This window comes from Beta vulgaris, chromosome 4, assembly GCF_026745355.1.
Source record: "Beta vulgaris subsp. vulgaris cultivar EL10 chromosome 4, EL10.2, whole genome shotgun sequence".
Lineage (NCBI taxonomy): Eukaryota > Viridiplantae > Streptophyta > Magnoliopsida > Caryophyllales > Amaranthaceae > Beta > Beta vulgaris.
Window position 1 is genome coordinate 33,354,950 of NC_079205.1, and position 15,555 is coordinate 33,370,504.

Genomic DNA, 15,555 nt, shown 5'->3' on the forward strand with positions numbered 1-15,555 from the left:
GGTCAAAAAAAAATTTATCATTGAATTCGAAAGATATCATAAATTTTCAACAGAATCTAAACTACAAAACATTAGAAAAGAAAGAGAAGCTTAACATTACAAACAAAATGGAGACAAACATAATATTATATTAGAAAAGCTATTAATTCTAACCCATTAACAAAAAAAAAAATACAGAGACAAGCTTAATAATATATCAGAAAAACTTAACATTAATTCTAATACATTAACAAAAAAAAAATAAAGAAACAAGCTTAACATTACATTAGACAAACTTAATATAAACAAACAAAATTAGAACTAAATAATGTAAGTTTTCCTCGTTTTCATCTGTGTTTCAGTCATTTCAACCTTCATCAACTTCCTAAAACAAAAAAACAGCACCATGAGAGGCCAACCCAAAAAAACCAAAAAAACGAAATAAAAAACAGATCTAAAAGAAAGAGAAAAGAAAAACGAAAAAAAAAATTAAATAATAAAAAAACGAAAAAAATAAACAAATCAGAACAATTGAAAAACGAAAAAAAAAAACAGATCTGCGAAATGAAGAAAAGAACGATAAAAGAAAAATGATAAACAGATCTGAAATAATAAAAAAACGAAAAAATAAAATAGACAATGAACGAAAAAACCAGAAATAAAAATAAAAACGAAAAAAAACAGGAACGAAAAGAAAACAAAATTATAAACAAGGCTTATGAACGAAAAAAATTAGAAACGAAAATAAAAATGAAAAATAAACTGATGAACAAAAAAATGAAAAACAGATCTAAAAGCCAATGAAGAAACAGTAAAAAAACGAAAAACAGATCTAAAAGCCGATGAAGAAGAAATCTCGAGGATGAGTGCCGAGGAGCACGACTGCAAAGAACGACGAACGGCGACGAAGAAACGTTGCCGACGAAGAAACGTTGCCGACGGCTGCAAAGAACGACGAAGAAACGTTGCCTACGAAGAAACGTTGCCGATGGCTGCAAAGAACGACGAACGGCCGACGAACAAATCTCGAGGGGTTGGCGATGAAGACACTGGAAGATGAGAGGAGTAATGAGTGTGAGTGGTTGAGAGGTTGAGAGGTTGAGAGGAGAGAGAAAATGGCGAGGAGAGGAGGGGATGAGTGTGAGAGTGTGAGGGTTTGAGAGGAGAGAGAAAACGGCGAGTAGAGGAGTGATAAGAGTGAGACTGTGAGGGTTTGAGAGAAAATGGCTGGGCAAAAAGGGAGGATGAGAGATTTAAAGGAAATCCGCGTGCTTTTTTTTTGGTAAGTGAGTGGAGCAGACAATATTGCTGCGGTTTTCGGCGGGAAACCACAGCAATATATTTTAAAATATTTTTTTATTATATTGCTGCGGTTTCCCGCCCAAAACCGCAGCAATATTAGCTATTCCAGGCCCCACATTTTTTTCTAAATGTATTCGTCGAACAATATTGCTGCGGTTTTGGACGGGAACCGCAGCAATATTGTTATTTTCTATTTTTGTTTTTCTTTTTGCGTGTTATATTGCTGCGTATAGGTAAAACCGCAGCAATATCACCGCAGCAAATAGCATTTATTCTACTAGTGACTAGATTGGAGAGGTTTGATGCTGAGTTCCAAGGTCCGAGTACACATTCCAGGACCCTTGAGCAAAAGAAGAATTGAAGACTTGGCATTTCGATCCAAGAACAAATAAAGTGGTCAGGCCCGGTCCCTTCGGGCGGCCTAGCCTGATCGGGCGCCCACGACAAACAACAATCAGTTTGGTTGCGGATCGGGCGCTTTCGTCCTGTCGTTATTCGTTGTTGAAGCCCGATCGGGTGTGCTTGAGAGTGTTGTTGTGTGCGCTACTTAGGACAGTTAGGCGGCCCGGTGACATCGAGAAGGTCTGGCCCGATTGCATCGGGATGCTGGTCATTTTAGGCGGTGATGCGATTTTTGAGCCCGATTCCATCGGGCATGCCTAGCCCGATCGAGCGGTTAACCCGACATGCGCATTTAATGATTTTCGGGCTATTTTTATAATACTTTTCCTATTGTTTTAGGTGTAGTATGAATAGCCAAATCAGAATATCTTTTATTCATCTTTGTTCTAGCCCTTGTTTTTCATAGTTTTCTCTAGACATTAATTCAAGAACCCTAGATTATTACTTTTCGCTTTGGATTCAAGATCAAACCTTTGGATTATTCGCAAGTTCAATATAGTTCTTCAGTTTGGTAATCTTCTTTTATTACTCTCTCTATTATTGATTAGATTAATCTCTTAGTTAACTGCATTTATCTCCAATTAAGTATGAATTTTTTTATTAGTTTTGTTATTGTTTTCATAAATATGAGTGAGTAGTTCTATTTCTAGGATTGTGGGGATCTATGTATGCAATGAGGGATTGATAGATTAGTCTAATTGCCTTGTATTTCAATTGTTTCATATGGTTGAATCGTTCATGCTAGATTTATAAATTAGGCCTGATTTGTATTTCTAATATCGCAATGCTGAATCTGCTTCGAGAGGAGAGATACCGTATAGGCTTTCAATCATTAGGCAGAGTGATCCTTGACCATGCGAGAGCGGCTAGGTGATCTTTGAGGGAGGTAATGTTCGAGAGAAATTACATGTGCCCTAGATAAATTGACATTATTAGGTAGTTGTTCTTCGTCCCTGGTTTTCCGAATTGTATGCATAGTGATCCATAATCCTAATTCTTTATTAATTGATTCATTCCCTTGTATTTAATTCTGTTATTTGCTTAGTTTAGTAACACAACCATTTTCATCCAATTTAGTTAGTATAATATTAGAATTCAGATATGATAGTATAACTTTCTCCCTATAGATTCGATCATGACTTCCCTAACTACTAGTTAGTGGAACTTAGTTTATTTTTGATTAGGTGATACGACTTTAGCCTGTCAACGTCAGCCTGCGCTAGGCGCAACTGGCGCGTGAGGCTCAATGTGGTTTTCCCTATAAATAGGCCTGATTTCTGTACAGATTTAGGAACGAATTTCTCACATTAACACACTTCGAACTCGACGAATATCTTACAAACCTCTCTACACATAATAAAGCTTCCCTACAAAACTCATTGTTTCAAACACAAACACATTCGATCTACATACATTCAGATATTCAGATTTTCAGGCTTCACGATTACTCGTCCTGAAGGTTGTGAATCTCGCAGACCCAAGTCATGGTATAATCCTGAGGGTCCTTAAATAAATTCTCTATCTTTATATTGAAGTTACTAACCGTTTACTTTCCTGATGTAGATCTTTAATGTAAAATTGTCCTATTGTATATTCTAACCTCTAATCTATACTTTATTTTATGTTCATATGATTCTTGCCTTTGTATATTATACGTCTGCCTGATCATTCTATTCATATTATATGATTGTTCTTGCTTTATTTCTTTTATCACCTACATGTTATTATTGCTAAACGAGATCGAAAAAACTGTTCTAACATTAATCATATTAATTTAAGGATAGGAGTTAGCTCAAGTGGGTAGAGCGCTCCCCCTTGGCCCCTGAGATCAGGGGTTCGATCCTTACCCCCAGCATTATGCTGGGGTATTTCCTTAGCATGCTATGCATGCCTTACCAGCCAATGTATTGGTGTTTCCTACAGGCTAGTAGCCTTGTAGGGGTTAGCCCTTGGGCTGACTCAATTTCCTTAAAAAAAAATTAATCATATTAATTTGGACAACCTGCTAGGTTCCATGTATATTGATTGCATAATAACATATCAATAAAAAATAGCCTTTTAATGTGTGTCCTGAACCAATATAGACTAATTACTTTTAGGGTGTTTAAAATATTATATAATTATTCTTTGGCATAAAATCTGTAATGAATCGATATTTAGTAGACGTCAGCAATGGGCAATATGGTTCCTGACTGCATTGTACCCTCACCTCCGAACTCAATCTCTAGTTCATTTTGCCAATATATGGAGTCTAAAAGGGGAAATCTACATTGGATAATTTGTCCCTGTAGTTTCCCAATATCCAATTAGGTTTATGAGTCTTTCTTTAAAGACTTATTGGCGACTTCCAAACATTTTCAATACAAAAACCATTATTATGGAGTAGTCAAATCTAATACGCGCTCACACCGTATATGCGAAATGAAAACACACCTACACACCCCCCAAAAAAATCATTTCAAAATTTACCATTTCTCATAATCAACTCCCTTGGGAATTGAGGCAGGGAGCTTTACCTTCTGCTCAAACACAACACCACATCAAAAACCTTTGTGATATATTTCTCAACATCACAAACTTGAAGTTCACCTTCTACTCCTGAGCTCGAAAATGGCGGTAACCCACTGATCTTCTTTCTCCTCCTCAATTTCAATTACATTTCAAGTTTAACCCCAAATATTTACCCCCTAACTTAGATTTAGGATTCAAAGAGCAAGTGGAGGTTATATCCCTTCCCCTAGTAGGAAACTACTCATAAATCATGGAAATAAAGCAAACAAAAGTTGAAATAACTTCTTCACCATAACCATGGAGGAAAGAGAAAAGGGATAAATAATCAACTAATAAAACAAGATCTAAGTAAACAAAGCATAAACTAAACAAGATTAGAGGAAGAGAAAATGAAATAAACAAGAAATTACCAACTTTTATTCTTACATAAATCTAAAATGGAGTTTCAAAACTTCAAAACTCAACTTTCTCTCTCCTAGGGTTCTAAAGTTAACTACTAACACAAAATTAAATCTTTATAATCTCAAAATAAGTAGCTTAACAAACCAAGCTTAATTACAAGAAAACCCCAAGATAAAAATCATAAAGAAAAGAAAATCATTCCGGAAAAACCCAACGACTTGACCCGAGCGCTTAGGTGGACCTTACCCCAGCGGGTCACTCAAACGACCTAGGAGGGTGGCATCATCAGGAACTAAGCTTGCTGGCTCAAAGGTGGACCCGGGCGGGTCAACTCAATCCGAGCCCTCGTGTCAGTTGACCCAGGCGGGTCCCCTAGCAAGGAAGAATTAGGTTGTTGTCAAGGGCTGACCCGGGGCGGGGAAGGTCAGGGGACCCGGACCTTCTGGTCAGTCTTTGATCACCTTCTTCTCCTCTTTTAAGCTTCATTGATGCTTCCCTCTTCGATCCCTTGTCCCCGGGTTTGTGCAAATGCCTCCAAACCTGATCACATGCCCTTAAAACATACCAAACACCAAAGAAAGAGCACAGAGGAGGAGTATTGCATAAATTTAAAGAAAACAGAAGCAAATTAGTTTAAACTAATCTAAAAACTACTACAAAAACAACTAAAAATTATCAAAAAGCCAATTATATAAACCAAACATAAGTTATAGAGGCATTTCTTGTAAATTTTGTTAATGTTAGTTTCTCTTTTTTTTCTTAAGTATATAGTTATTGTTGTTATAATATGTAGTTAGGTTTAATACAAGAAATTTGAAATAAGTTACTACAACTTTTATTACCTTTAACTCTTGTTTTGTAATTTTAGGATGATCTAATTTATATCTAATGTGACAACTACAATGATTAGTAATACTTAGATACGGGATACTACAGGTTTTCATGTCTTGTGTTCACAATCATTCGGTATTAGAGTGGGCTTGTAAAGTAAATGTTCACGCAACTTCAACAAAGCCTTTAAACAAAGGTTAAATTATCGATTAATAGCTTTTTCACTTCTAAAAAAATTGGCCAATAGGCCTATTATTCTTATGGTGAGCCAATGTGTATAAAAACATAGCAACTATCTCTTGTATAGACATATTTCTAGTTCCACTCAATCCTGCCACGTCTCTAAGCATCTCACAAAGGATATGATCAAATGTATGTCTATTAACACAAAAGCCATTTTTACAACTCATCACTCTCTTTTATCAATGCATTCAAGACCATTAAGTGTAATTTTTTCCTGTTGTTATCCCTTGACCTTAGTTGTATAACTGTAGCGATGCTTAATTATCATCATATGCCAAACTTAGTGCATCATCATAACTACCACAACCATTGTAGTAACTAAATGAAGTTGTTTTAGACTTCTTATCCTTCCCTACCGATTGCACAAGACGAGTCATATTGAAAACCTAATAAGAAAAGTCATCACCAAATTCACAATATCAAACTAGTTACTACAACTTAGACCTCTGAATTCCATGGATTAATGAGATAATCATGGGTATGTAAAATTCAACCTAGCGTTATCTCAAATCTGACGATCATCTTTCAAGAAAAAAGAAAAAAATCAACATTCTCATCAAAAACTTCACCCTAAACGTCAAAGAAATCAACACATATAACATTTTCAATAAAAGATTAAACAGCTAATAGTCTAGAAGAAAATACCCTAAACAAATGAATTGCAATTTGCAGTTTGTTGGTGAGTTGAAAACCTATAACTATAATCAATTATATAGAAAATTGCACACACAAAGAAACTCCCGCAAATTTGCATACATAATCGCAAATAATAACCAATTTGAAAGAGAAAAATCAACAAATTTCAATTGAAATTCATGCTTCAAAAAAATTGAAGAGTTACCTAAGAAAAAAGAGCAAAGCGGAAATGAAACATGACATCCTAAGATCGCCGGAAACAATAGAGTTCTTCTAATCATTGCTTGCGAAGAAGCGACGACGAGAGAAAAGTGTGAAGAATATGAAGAAGCAACAACGAGATAACGTGATTGATAGAAAAATGAATCTGGAGGGTAAGGGTTTTTTGTTACGGGTGTAATATGGAGGGTAATATTTTGGGGGTTTATGTTACACTCAAGTAACGGTAATGGTTAACCCACAACCCAAACTAAACAAAGAGTAATGGATTGAGTAAGCCAAATCCATTTCCAAGCCTTAAAAAAGCCAAACCAAGCAAAGCCCAAAAACAAACAAGAAGGGATTTTGTTACTTGAGAGGGAGAGGAAAGTAACAAATTGGAGAAATCCATTACCATCAAGTAATGGTAAATGATTGACGAGAAGTTGAACCAAATAAGAAAAAAGAGAATTTGTAATTGATTCCCTTCCTTGGAACCCAAAAACAATAAACCAAACAATACCTAAGACGAGTGGTCCCAAGCCGCAAATTGATCCTGCACCGAATCCTACACCTTGCCCAAAACGGTGTCGTTTGATGGTTTTAGGGGAGCCAAAATTTGGCTGACTTTTGGCAGTATTTTTGAAAGTGGGTCAGCTCTTTCTCTCTCATCACTCACTCATTCACTCTCTTTTTCTCTCATTTATTTCCTGAAACATTTTTTTTAATGTACAAATGCATATGGTTTGGTGTACAATAATATACGAGTGTACGTTTGGGGATTTTCAGTGATCAAAGTAATGACCATCAGTGTACATTGTGACTTATCCTTATTTACGTTGGTTGCGGTACCTTTTTTTTTATTATTATTAGGCACCTGGAGCACTATGAGGTATGAGACTGTAATTGTACATATTGAATTTCATTAGTGAATAAACATCAAACACACCAGTGTATAAAGATGGCAAATTACTCACTTAACATCAGCTTCAGGAATTAGGTTACTTTCAACTGGGGGGCTGTCATTATACATTTTGATTTTGTTAATGAACAACCATGAAGCCAAGAATGTACAAGGAGGTTGAGTGTGGAAAAGAGAGAAGTGCTGAACAGTATATGGGGGGAAATGATGGCGGTTGACATCAAATCAGTTATTAAATGGTGAACAGTAACTGTCAAATCAGTTACTTTTTGAATTTTCGACATGTACACTGGATGTAAAAGGAATGTACATTGGCTGTCAAATCAATTACTTTTTGCATGTTGAATGATGCGTTTCATTTTTCCTGCCTTGCGTTTTGGAGCTGGTGTAGAATGCTCATCCTACACCTCGTACCAACATCTACTAATTGGTCCCAAGCAATTATAAATTAGGGACAAGGTTGGAACTAAAGAATTTGTATGAGGTAATTACGAATTCTTAGGAAGAGTGATCCCAAGCATCTGTAAACTAGAAATAAGATTGAAACTAAGAATTTGTATAAGGTTATTTACGTTTAAATTTGAAATTTTCCAATACCAATAGAAAATACAACACGAATAAAAGAGAACGGAAGAATGATGAATGTAAACAAATAGACATTCTTTCGAAATTGAGCATTTCTGAAAATCAACTCCCTATGCTCAAACACAACACCACATCAAAAACCTCGGTGATCTATTTCTCAACATCACAAACTCTGAGTTCACCTTCAACTCCTGAGCTCAAAAATGGCGGTAACCCACTGATCTCCTCTCTCTTTCTCCTCAATTAGAATTACATTTCTGAAACAACTAACTCACACACTCTCTCTCTCTCTTTTGGCAGGACTCGTCAGGTATGACGCTGATGGATCTGATGACGTCGGACCCTAAGGCAGCCCCACCTCAATCATCTTCATCTTCAACTTCATCATCGTCTTCAGCGGCATCAGCGCCTCCACAAATGGCGGGCATGCCACCGCCTTCATCGCTTGGGAAACCGGTTACTGATCGGAAAACCAAGAGGACTACGCTTATGCAGATTCAGAATGATACAATTTCTGCTGCTAAAGCTGTCCGTGCTAATATCTTGCCTCAAAAGCAGAAGAAAAGGGTATTTTTTTTTTGTTTTTGCTTCTTTTTGTTGGTTTGATATTCGATCTTAGTCTGATTTTTGAGTAATGTAAGGTACCATTGGAAAATTTGGGCTCTGTAGTTTATTTTTTTTGAATGTGATTGTTGAGTTTGCATGGTGAAGTGAAGGGAGTGGGTTGGAGTTAAATTTTGGGTCTGAATTTGTGAATAAGATTGTTGAATTGGAATGTTAATTTTGCGCGCTTTTGGTGATTCGAGGCTTCCTTGCAGCTGTGAAATTGGTTCATAAGTTACTTTTGTATATAAAGCTAGATGAAGGTTGTTAAGGTGAATGGAGAAGGTTACACTTTTCATCTATTTAGCCTATTTACATTATACTGACTTTGGTTTATTGTCGCGGTGTTGTGTTACAATTGTTTGTGTTATTTACTAATCTTGTCTTGCTGTACATTATTAGCTTTTTACTTTGCTACAAATTGTTATTATTCTAGTGATTTTCAATCTTTTGGTGCTGTCTTTAATAATTGGTTTTTACAGCCGGTTTCATATGCACAACTTGCAAGGAGTATACATGAACTAGCAGCTACTTCTGATCAAGTATGTACTGAGTATATCGCGCTCTCCTTTATTTCTTTCCCTTCTTTAACTATGTTATTTTCTGTGGTTCTAATTTTTTGGGTATACTCTTGTAGAAAAATTCCCAAAGGCAGTTGGTGAATCATGTATTTCCAAAGCTTGCTGTATATAACTCCGTTGATCCGTCATTGGCTCCATCCCTTCTCATGGTAAGGTTTATTTTGTTATTCCATGGAAGGAGATTAACCAAAAAGAAAAGGTTAATTAAAGGGGTATTGCATATTTTCATGTTGATGTGTGAAGTTAATTGTTATGACTTAGAATCTAACATGGGAGATGAAGTCGACTCTCAAGAAGCAACGCGAAGTTTGCTGTAGAGTTTGTCTAATGTTCTTAGTTCTTTTGCTTAGACCTTGGTTATGGATAGAAGTAACATGCATTATTGGCTTCAAGCTCGAAGCTCCTTGAGTTTCTCTCCCTGGATGATTGTGTTCAGCTTTGTAAGTAAGGAGACTATAGAGCATCTGGTTGCTGCCCGGTTGTCCAGTTGTGTTTGGATTTTTTTTTTGTTTTGCTGATCAGAACTGGGTGTGCTTGGCTACTTTTGAAGACCGGTTGTGAGAGAGATATGTTGTTTTGGTGATGAGTGGATGATATGGTGTGCTTCATTTCCATATATTTTGATTGGAGATGGTTTAATTTGGATAGGTGAGTTCTTTCTTTTGATATGTTCTTTTGGTGGTAAGAATGTCTGACCATGCAGATTTTGTTGTGACTAATTGGGGGATCTGTGACTACAATTTTCTTTTTGAGAACATACTCTCCACTTCTCTCTAACACTATTTAACTTTCACCCCTATAAAAACATACTGTTTATGGAAAGAGCAAAGACCGCATACTGTGTTTGAATTGAGAAGCTCAAACTTACTCTGGAATAGTTTACTATTTAATTTAGTAAACTTTTTTGTCCTATTTTAAACAAGGTTGACGCCACTAGAAATTGAAGGAGAGCATTATCGGTTTGTGACAGAGTGTTTGTCTTTCTGGAGTGATGAAGGCTAGTGGGCAAGAATTCAGATAGTCCTTTGGAATTAATTTTGTGAGGAAGTTTATAGAAATAACATTAAGTGGTTTAAATTTAATAGAAAGGAGGTTTGAAAGAGAAGGATGAAGAGATGTTAGCTTGCCGGAGTGTAGAATATAGTTCCATTGGCAATTTCGGTGGTGCAGTTGGAAAGAAGGAAACAAAGGAGTTTTTGAGGATAGAGATTGCTTGTGTCATGGTTTCACGTGCCTAATCTCGAGGTTATTGTATAGATGGAGGCAAGATTTTGGAGATACTCTGTGATGTTGTAGATAAACTGTTATATGTAGGGACGTTAATGGGGCAAAGTGGTTGTGGACGATAACCCCACAGTCATCCCCACTCATCAATGCAGGTGCAAAACCCAAAATCATCCCTGCTTCAGTGGGTGCAAAATTACAACCATCCGCGCTCTGCTGAACTGACCTTATTGAGAAAATGATCCTCTGTAGAGTTTTGTGCTTTTCTAGGTTTTTCACACCTGATTCTAGCTTCTCTTCTGTAGTTTCTATTGCTTTGTAGATTTTCTACAGGTCTGCGTCCTTTGTTGCTTTTTCTGCAGGCTTTGTTCGCCATCTTCTCTTGAATTTCTGATATCTTTTAGCTTTTTTTTGGTGACATTGCATAAATCCACGAGTTTGATATGATATAGGTCAATTAGAATTTTTCTTACACTGCCTAATTTCCTTTGTTTAATAAAATGCACATGTGATTGGTAAGTGGTGAAAACATATATTCCAGTAAGCCAATAGTTTCAGTTCCTTTCTGTATGACTTTTGCAGCTTGATCAGCAGTGTGAAGATAGAAGTGTTCTGCGATATGTCTATTATTACTTGGCAAGAATTTTATCAGATACTGGTTCCCAAGGTCTAGGTACTGGTGGTGGCATCCCGACTCCTAACTGGGATGCTTTGGCCGACATTGATGCTGTTGGTGGGGTTACTCGAGCAGATGTTATTCCGAGAATCATCCAGCAACTTACTACCGAGTCTTTAAATGAAGATGTTGAATGTGAGTTCCATCTTTTGTTTTACCTGTCTTAAGTTTTCTTGTTTTTCTGTATGACTCATCAAATTTTGAAGCTCTTGCAATCTACACTATATAGGTGACAGAAAGTGTTATCACACCACTTGTCACCCTCCACTTCACAAATTACATGGCTTTATGTTACCATACACACACATAAGTACATATCGTTTCCACTTAAGTATTTAACATTTGAACCCACAACCTCATGTTTAATAAGGTAGACCATTTACCACCACTCCAATGGCACACTTATTGTTTTGAAGTAACCGAAAAAGAGAAAAGTCATACTCATCAATTTTAACTCATCTATTGCTCAACTTATTTAATTTCGAATATATACACTAAATTCATATTCTACTAATTAATGTAAAAGAACATACAATGATCAGGGGCATTGCCCGGGCCAACAAACTAGTGATACCTTTATTAGCAATTAAACCCACAACTTAGTATTACAAAGTTTCTCAAGCTTACATATTTTCCGAAAAACTGTTAATCTCGAATATATACACTAAATTTTTATTCTACTAACTTTTATATAATAGTATATACAATGATCAGGGGCATTGCCCGGGCCAACAAACTAGTGATACCATTATTAGCCAGGGAAAAAAAACGCGCTCGCGGTCGCGTTCGCGGGAACGGTCGCGTTGTCGCGGGAACGGCTTGTAACGGCGAAATAGAACGTTTCGCGGCCGACGCGGCGTGAATTTTTTTTAAAAATTCACATTAATATGTTTTAACCTTACTTGCATTTTTTTAGTTTATGAAGCATTATTACAACATAATATAATCAAATCTAATAGAATATCATGTTTCCTCAACTATATAATTAAATCATAAAAAAAAATTGGCCAAAGTTTGAAAAGAACGGATGTCCAGGGAATAAAATCGTTCTAACGCGGCGAGTTCGCGTTACGGAACGGACAACGCGGCGAGAAGTACGTGAATTTTATTATGGCGTTCCGTAACGCGATTTCGCGGAACGGCAAATCCAAAATCCGTTATAGAACGGCCGTTCTGTAACGGAACGGGAGAGTTTTAATTCCTTGTTATTAGCAATTAAACCCACAACTTAGAATTACAAAGTTTCTCAAGCCTACATATTTTCCGAAAAACTGACTAAGTGCAAGTTAATTAGGGTTCAAATGAGTGACAACTAAATCGCCAAGAAGTAAAACAGTCACAGTTATTTAACGACGCATTAATTTTCTTGTATGTAGAGAACCTTTAGTGGAAGAAAACCATGTAGGGAACTTGACCCCATCAAACTCATAGTGCAATAGTGAAACAACCTTACTTAATCCAATGTCTAAATGTACAAGTTGTTAATCTTTAGAACTTCACCACTGGGATTCTGGGAATGAATGTGGGAGAGATAGAGAGAGTGAAAACATAAAGTTGACAAGTGTCCTATAGCTTAACTAATACTCTTAGGTGTTGGTTGTTTAGGGAACTTATTTCACGTTTAGCTGAGATCCTTTGAGTGATATTCCCCATGCTCTTCTCATGTTATTTGGGTTATTTTAGTTTAGTTGAGAGATTATTTACCCTGCTCGATCTTCTCTTTTGCCCAGTCTCCTATGCCGATTGCCACATCTCTAACTTGTTGTGCAGCTGCATGTGATGATTGTAACCAAACATTGTGTACTTCCTAAAATTGCTAGAACCCTAGATTCTATCTTCTAGATAGGATGAACTATGAAGCCCTCAACCTTTTATTGTTTCCCCTAATTGGTTAGATGCTTAGGTTTGGTTGTTGAGGGAACTTTTTTTCACGTTTAGGTGAGATCCTTTGAGTGATATTCCCCATGCTCTTCTCATGTTATATGGGTTATTTTAGTTTAGTTGAGAGATTATTCACCCTGCTTCATCTTCTTTTTTGGCCAGTCTCCTTTGCCGATTGCCACATCTCTAACTTGTTATGCAGCTGCATGTGATGATTGTAACCAAACATTGTGTACTTTCTAAAATTGCTAGAACCTTAGATTCTATCTTCTAGATAGGATGAACTATGAAGCCCTCAACCTTTTATTGTTTCCCTAATTGGTTAGATGCTTTCAGCAGGACAATTTTTGTTACTAGGGAAATTGGAAGGGTAGAGTAACCCATGACCTTTATGTCACGCTGGCTCTGATACCATGTCAAAGGACCAACTTGACCAAAAGCTTAAGCTGATGGTTGGAGTCCCAGGAATAGTTTAATACTCTATCATTCATGTCTTTTCTTTGATCTGATAAATTATGGAGTCAGAGAAAAGATTTAGGTTAGTATGGTTCACCTAGGAGTAAATGTGTAAGGTATAGTTGTCTTTAGGGTCTATATACTTTACGTCTCAAAATCCCTGTCGTACTTTTTTGGAGTAAAATCAATGATAGTATATGTTTTGGCCTTTTAGGTGGTGTGTTGATAGAACCTGCTAAAAGTTTTTTAGGTATAGTCTTGGAGTGCCAAGGTTTGAGACCAAAAGGTCAAGGCAACTAATTCTGTTATCCATGGACTATGTAAATTTGCTGTGCATACAACTCACTAACTCTATCTAGAAGGTGGATCAAGAGCTGTCTCTCTATGTCTGTTTTAAATAATGATGAACTGTAAGACCATGATTTTGGTTGGTGGTTACAATATTATAAAATCATGGATTGCTAACCCTTTTTTTCCCCGCATTGCTGGTAGATTTTTTGGAGTCACATGCTGATCAGGAGGATAATTCTCTTTTTGATAGAGTATTAGTTCGTGGGCAGAGTGTTTTTGCTTCACATTAATTGTAAAAATTACCAACCACCTCATCTGTTTGATGCTGACAAGTTTAAGAATTTATTGTTTATATCTTGTCCAGTAGACAATTCATGATCTAGCTATTGGTTTCCAAATTCTAGTGATAGCAAGGAGCATCCGCCGAGTCTTTTGTTAAAATGATCTAGTGTGCATATTCTTGTTCTTTGGTTTTGGGAAATTGCACTTGTAATGCTTTTAGTGATGTTATATAGAAAATCGGGCATAGATGCTAAGTTGGTGGGGAAGAACTACAGAGTTGATTTCTACCTGATTTCGTCATTCTTATAGTACTCTGTTTATTCTTTATCATATTGCGACTTAACTAATTTTATAATCCGTAACATTTTCTGGCAGTTGGAAAACCAATCGCATCATTGTTTTAGTTTATGATTACAATACTATCTGTCATTGTTCCATAGGAAAAATTGACTCTAGTAATCCCACCCTCGTCTAATATTCTTTAAACAGTCCCATATTCAATCAACTAGGTACTTCTACTTTTAATTAGAGGCTCATTGCGGTCTTAATAAATCCCAGTTGCCCCTCTTTGTTTAACCAACTCTCACTGTATCCTAGTACTCACGTCTTAGTTAATATCCCCATGCCTTTCTAAGATTGACCCAAGGTACCCTTCCACCCAAGACTCATATATAGGAATGTGGTTAAGCTCAAGAAACACACTAATATTCCAGATATTTGACAAAAATGTGGATTGTTCCACATATTAATATTAGACGTGCAACTCAATATCATTTACCCAATTAAGACATTTAGAGTTGCTAACTTATTATTCCTAAATTAAGTCTAATCATTAAAACTATATAGGCAATTTTTAGTAAATTAAACTCTATTTTGAAATATATGTTTTTTTTTTACCAAATACCCCTGACAACAAAATTTATTCACCAAATACCCCAACTTTTTTCAAAATTCACCAAATACCCCTGACTTTAAAAAAAAATTCACCAGATATCCCAAATTTTAAAAAAAATGACATAAAATGCCCTTAATGACTAACGGAGGTTAACTCCGTTAGTCATTAGCGTTAATTAATCCTGAAAACCCTAATTAACCCAAACAAATCCTAAAACCCTAACTAACCTTAAAACCGTAACTAACCCTAACCCATTCCCAGCCCACACCCACCCCAACCCCACCAATCCCTTTGCCCAGCCCCACCAGCCACCCCCTCCCCCTCGATCTCCCTCGCACCCGCCCCTCCCCATCCCCACCACCCCCACCCTTTCGAACTCAGTCTCCCCCTCATCCGCCGCAAAATTGCGAATCTTGTGCCCCCTACCCCTTCGAACTCAGTCCATGACTCGGATTTCTTCGACATGAATGGCGGATCTAGTGCGCCGGTGAGAGTGAGGGAGGGGAGGCGGATTTTTTCGATAATAATAGCAGATCTAGTGCAAAAACCGTCGATGATATCCCGCAGAAACCGTCGACTCGTCGGGTGAAACCAAGGCGAGAGAGTTAGGAGGAGGAGGAGAGAGAATCGGAGGTGGGTGCAGAAACGAGGCCGG

At 36.8% G+C, this 15,555-nt stretch overlaps 1 protein-coding gene across 1 annotated transcript in view; it reads left to right on the forward strand.

Annotated features, from left to right (window-relative positions):
* Nucleotides 1-8,036: 8,036 nt before the first annotated feature.
* The window catches only part of LOC104907188 (hypothetical protein), a 29,784-nt gene continuing 22,265 nt past the window's right edge, over nt 8,037-15,555 (forward strand). The window contains exons 1-5 of the mRNA XM_010696077.4: nt 8,037-8,220; nt 8,312-8,578; nt 9,097-9,156; nt 9,252-9,344; nt 11,002-11,230. Of these exons, the coding sequence (XP_010694379.1) occupies nt 8,215-8,220; nt 8,312-8,578; nt 9,097-9,156; nt 9,252-9,344; nt 11,002-11,230 (655 nt within the window). The 5' untranslated portion in view covers nt 8,037-8,214. The remainder of the gene's footprint in view (nt 8,221-8,311; nt 8,579-9,096; nt 9,157-9,251; nt 9,345-11,001; nt 11,231-15,555) is intronic.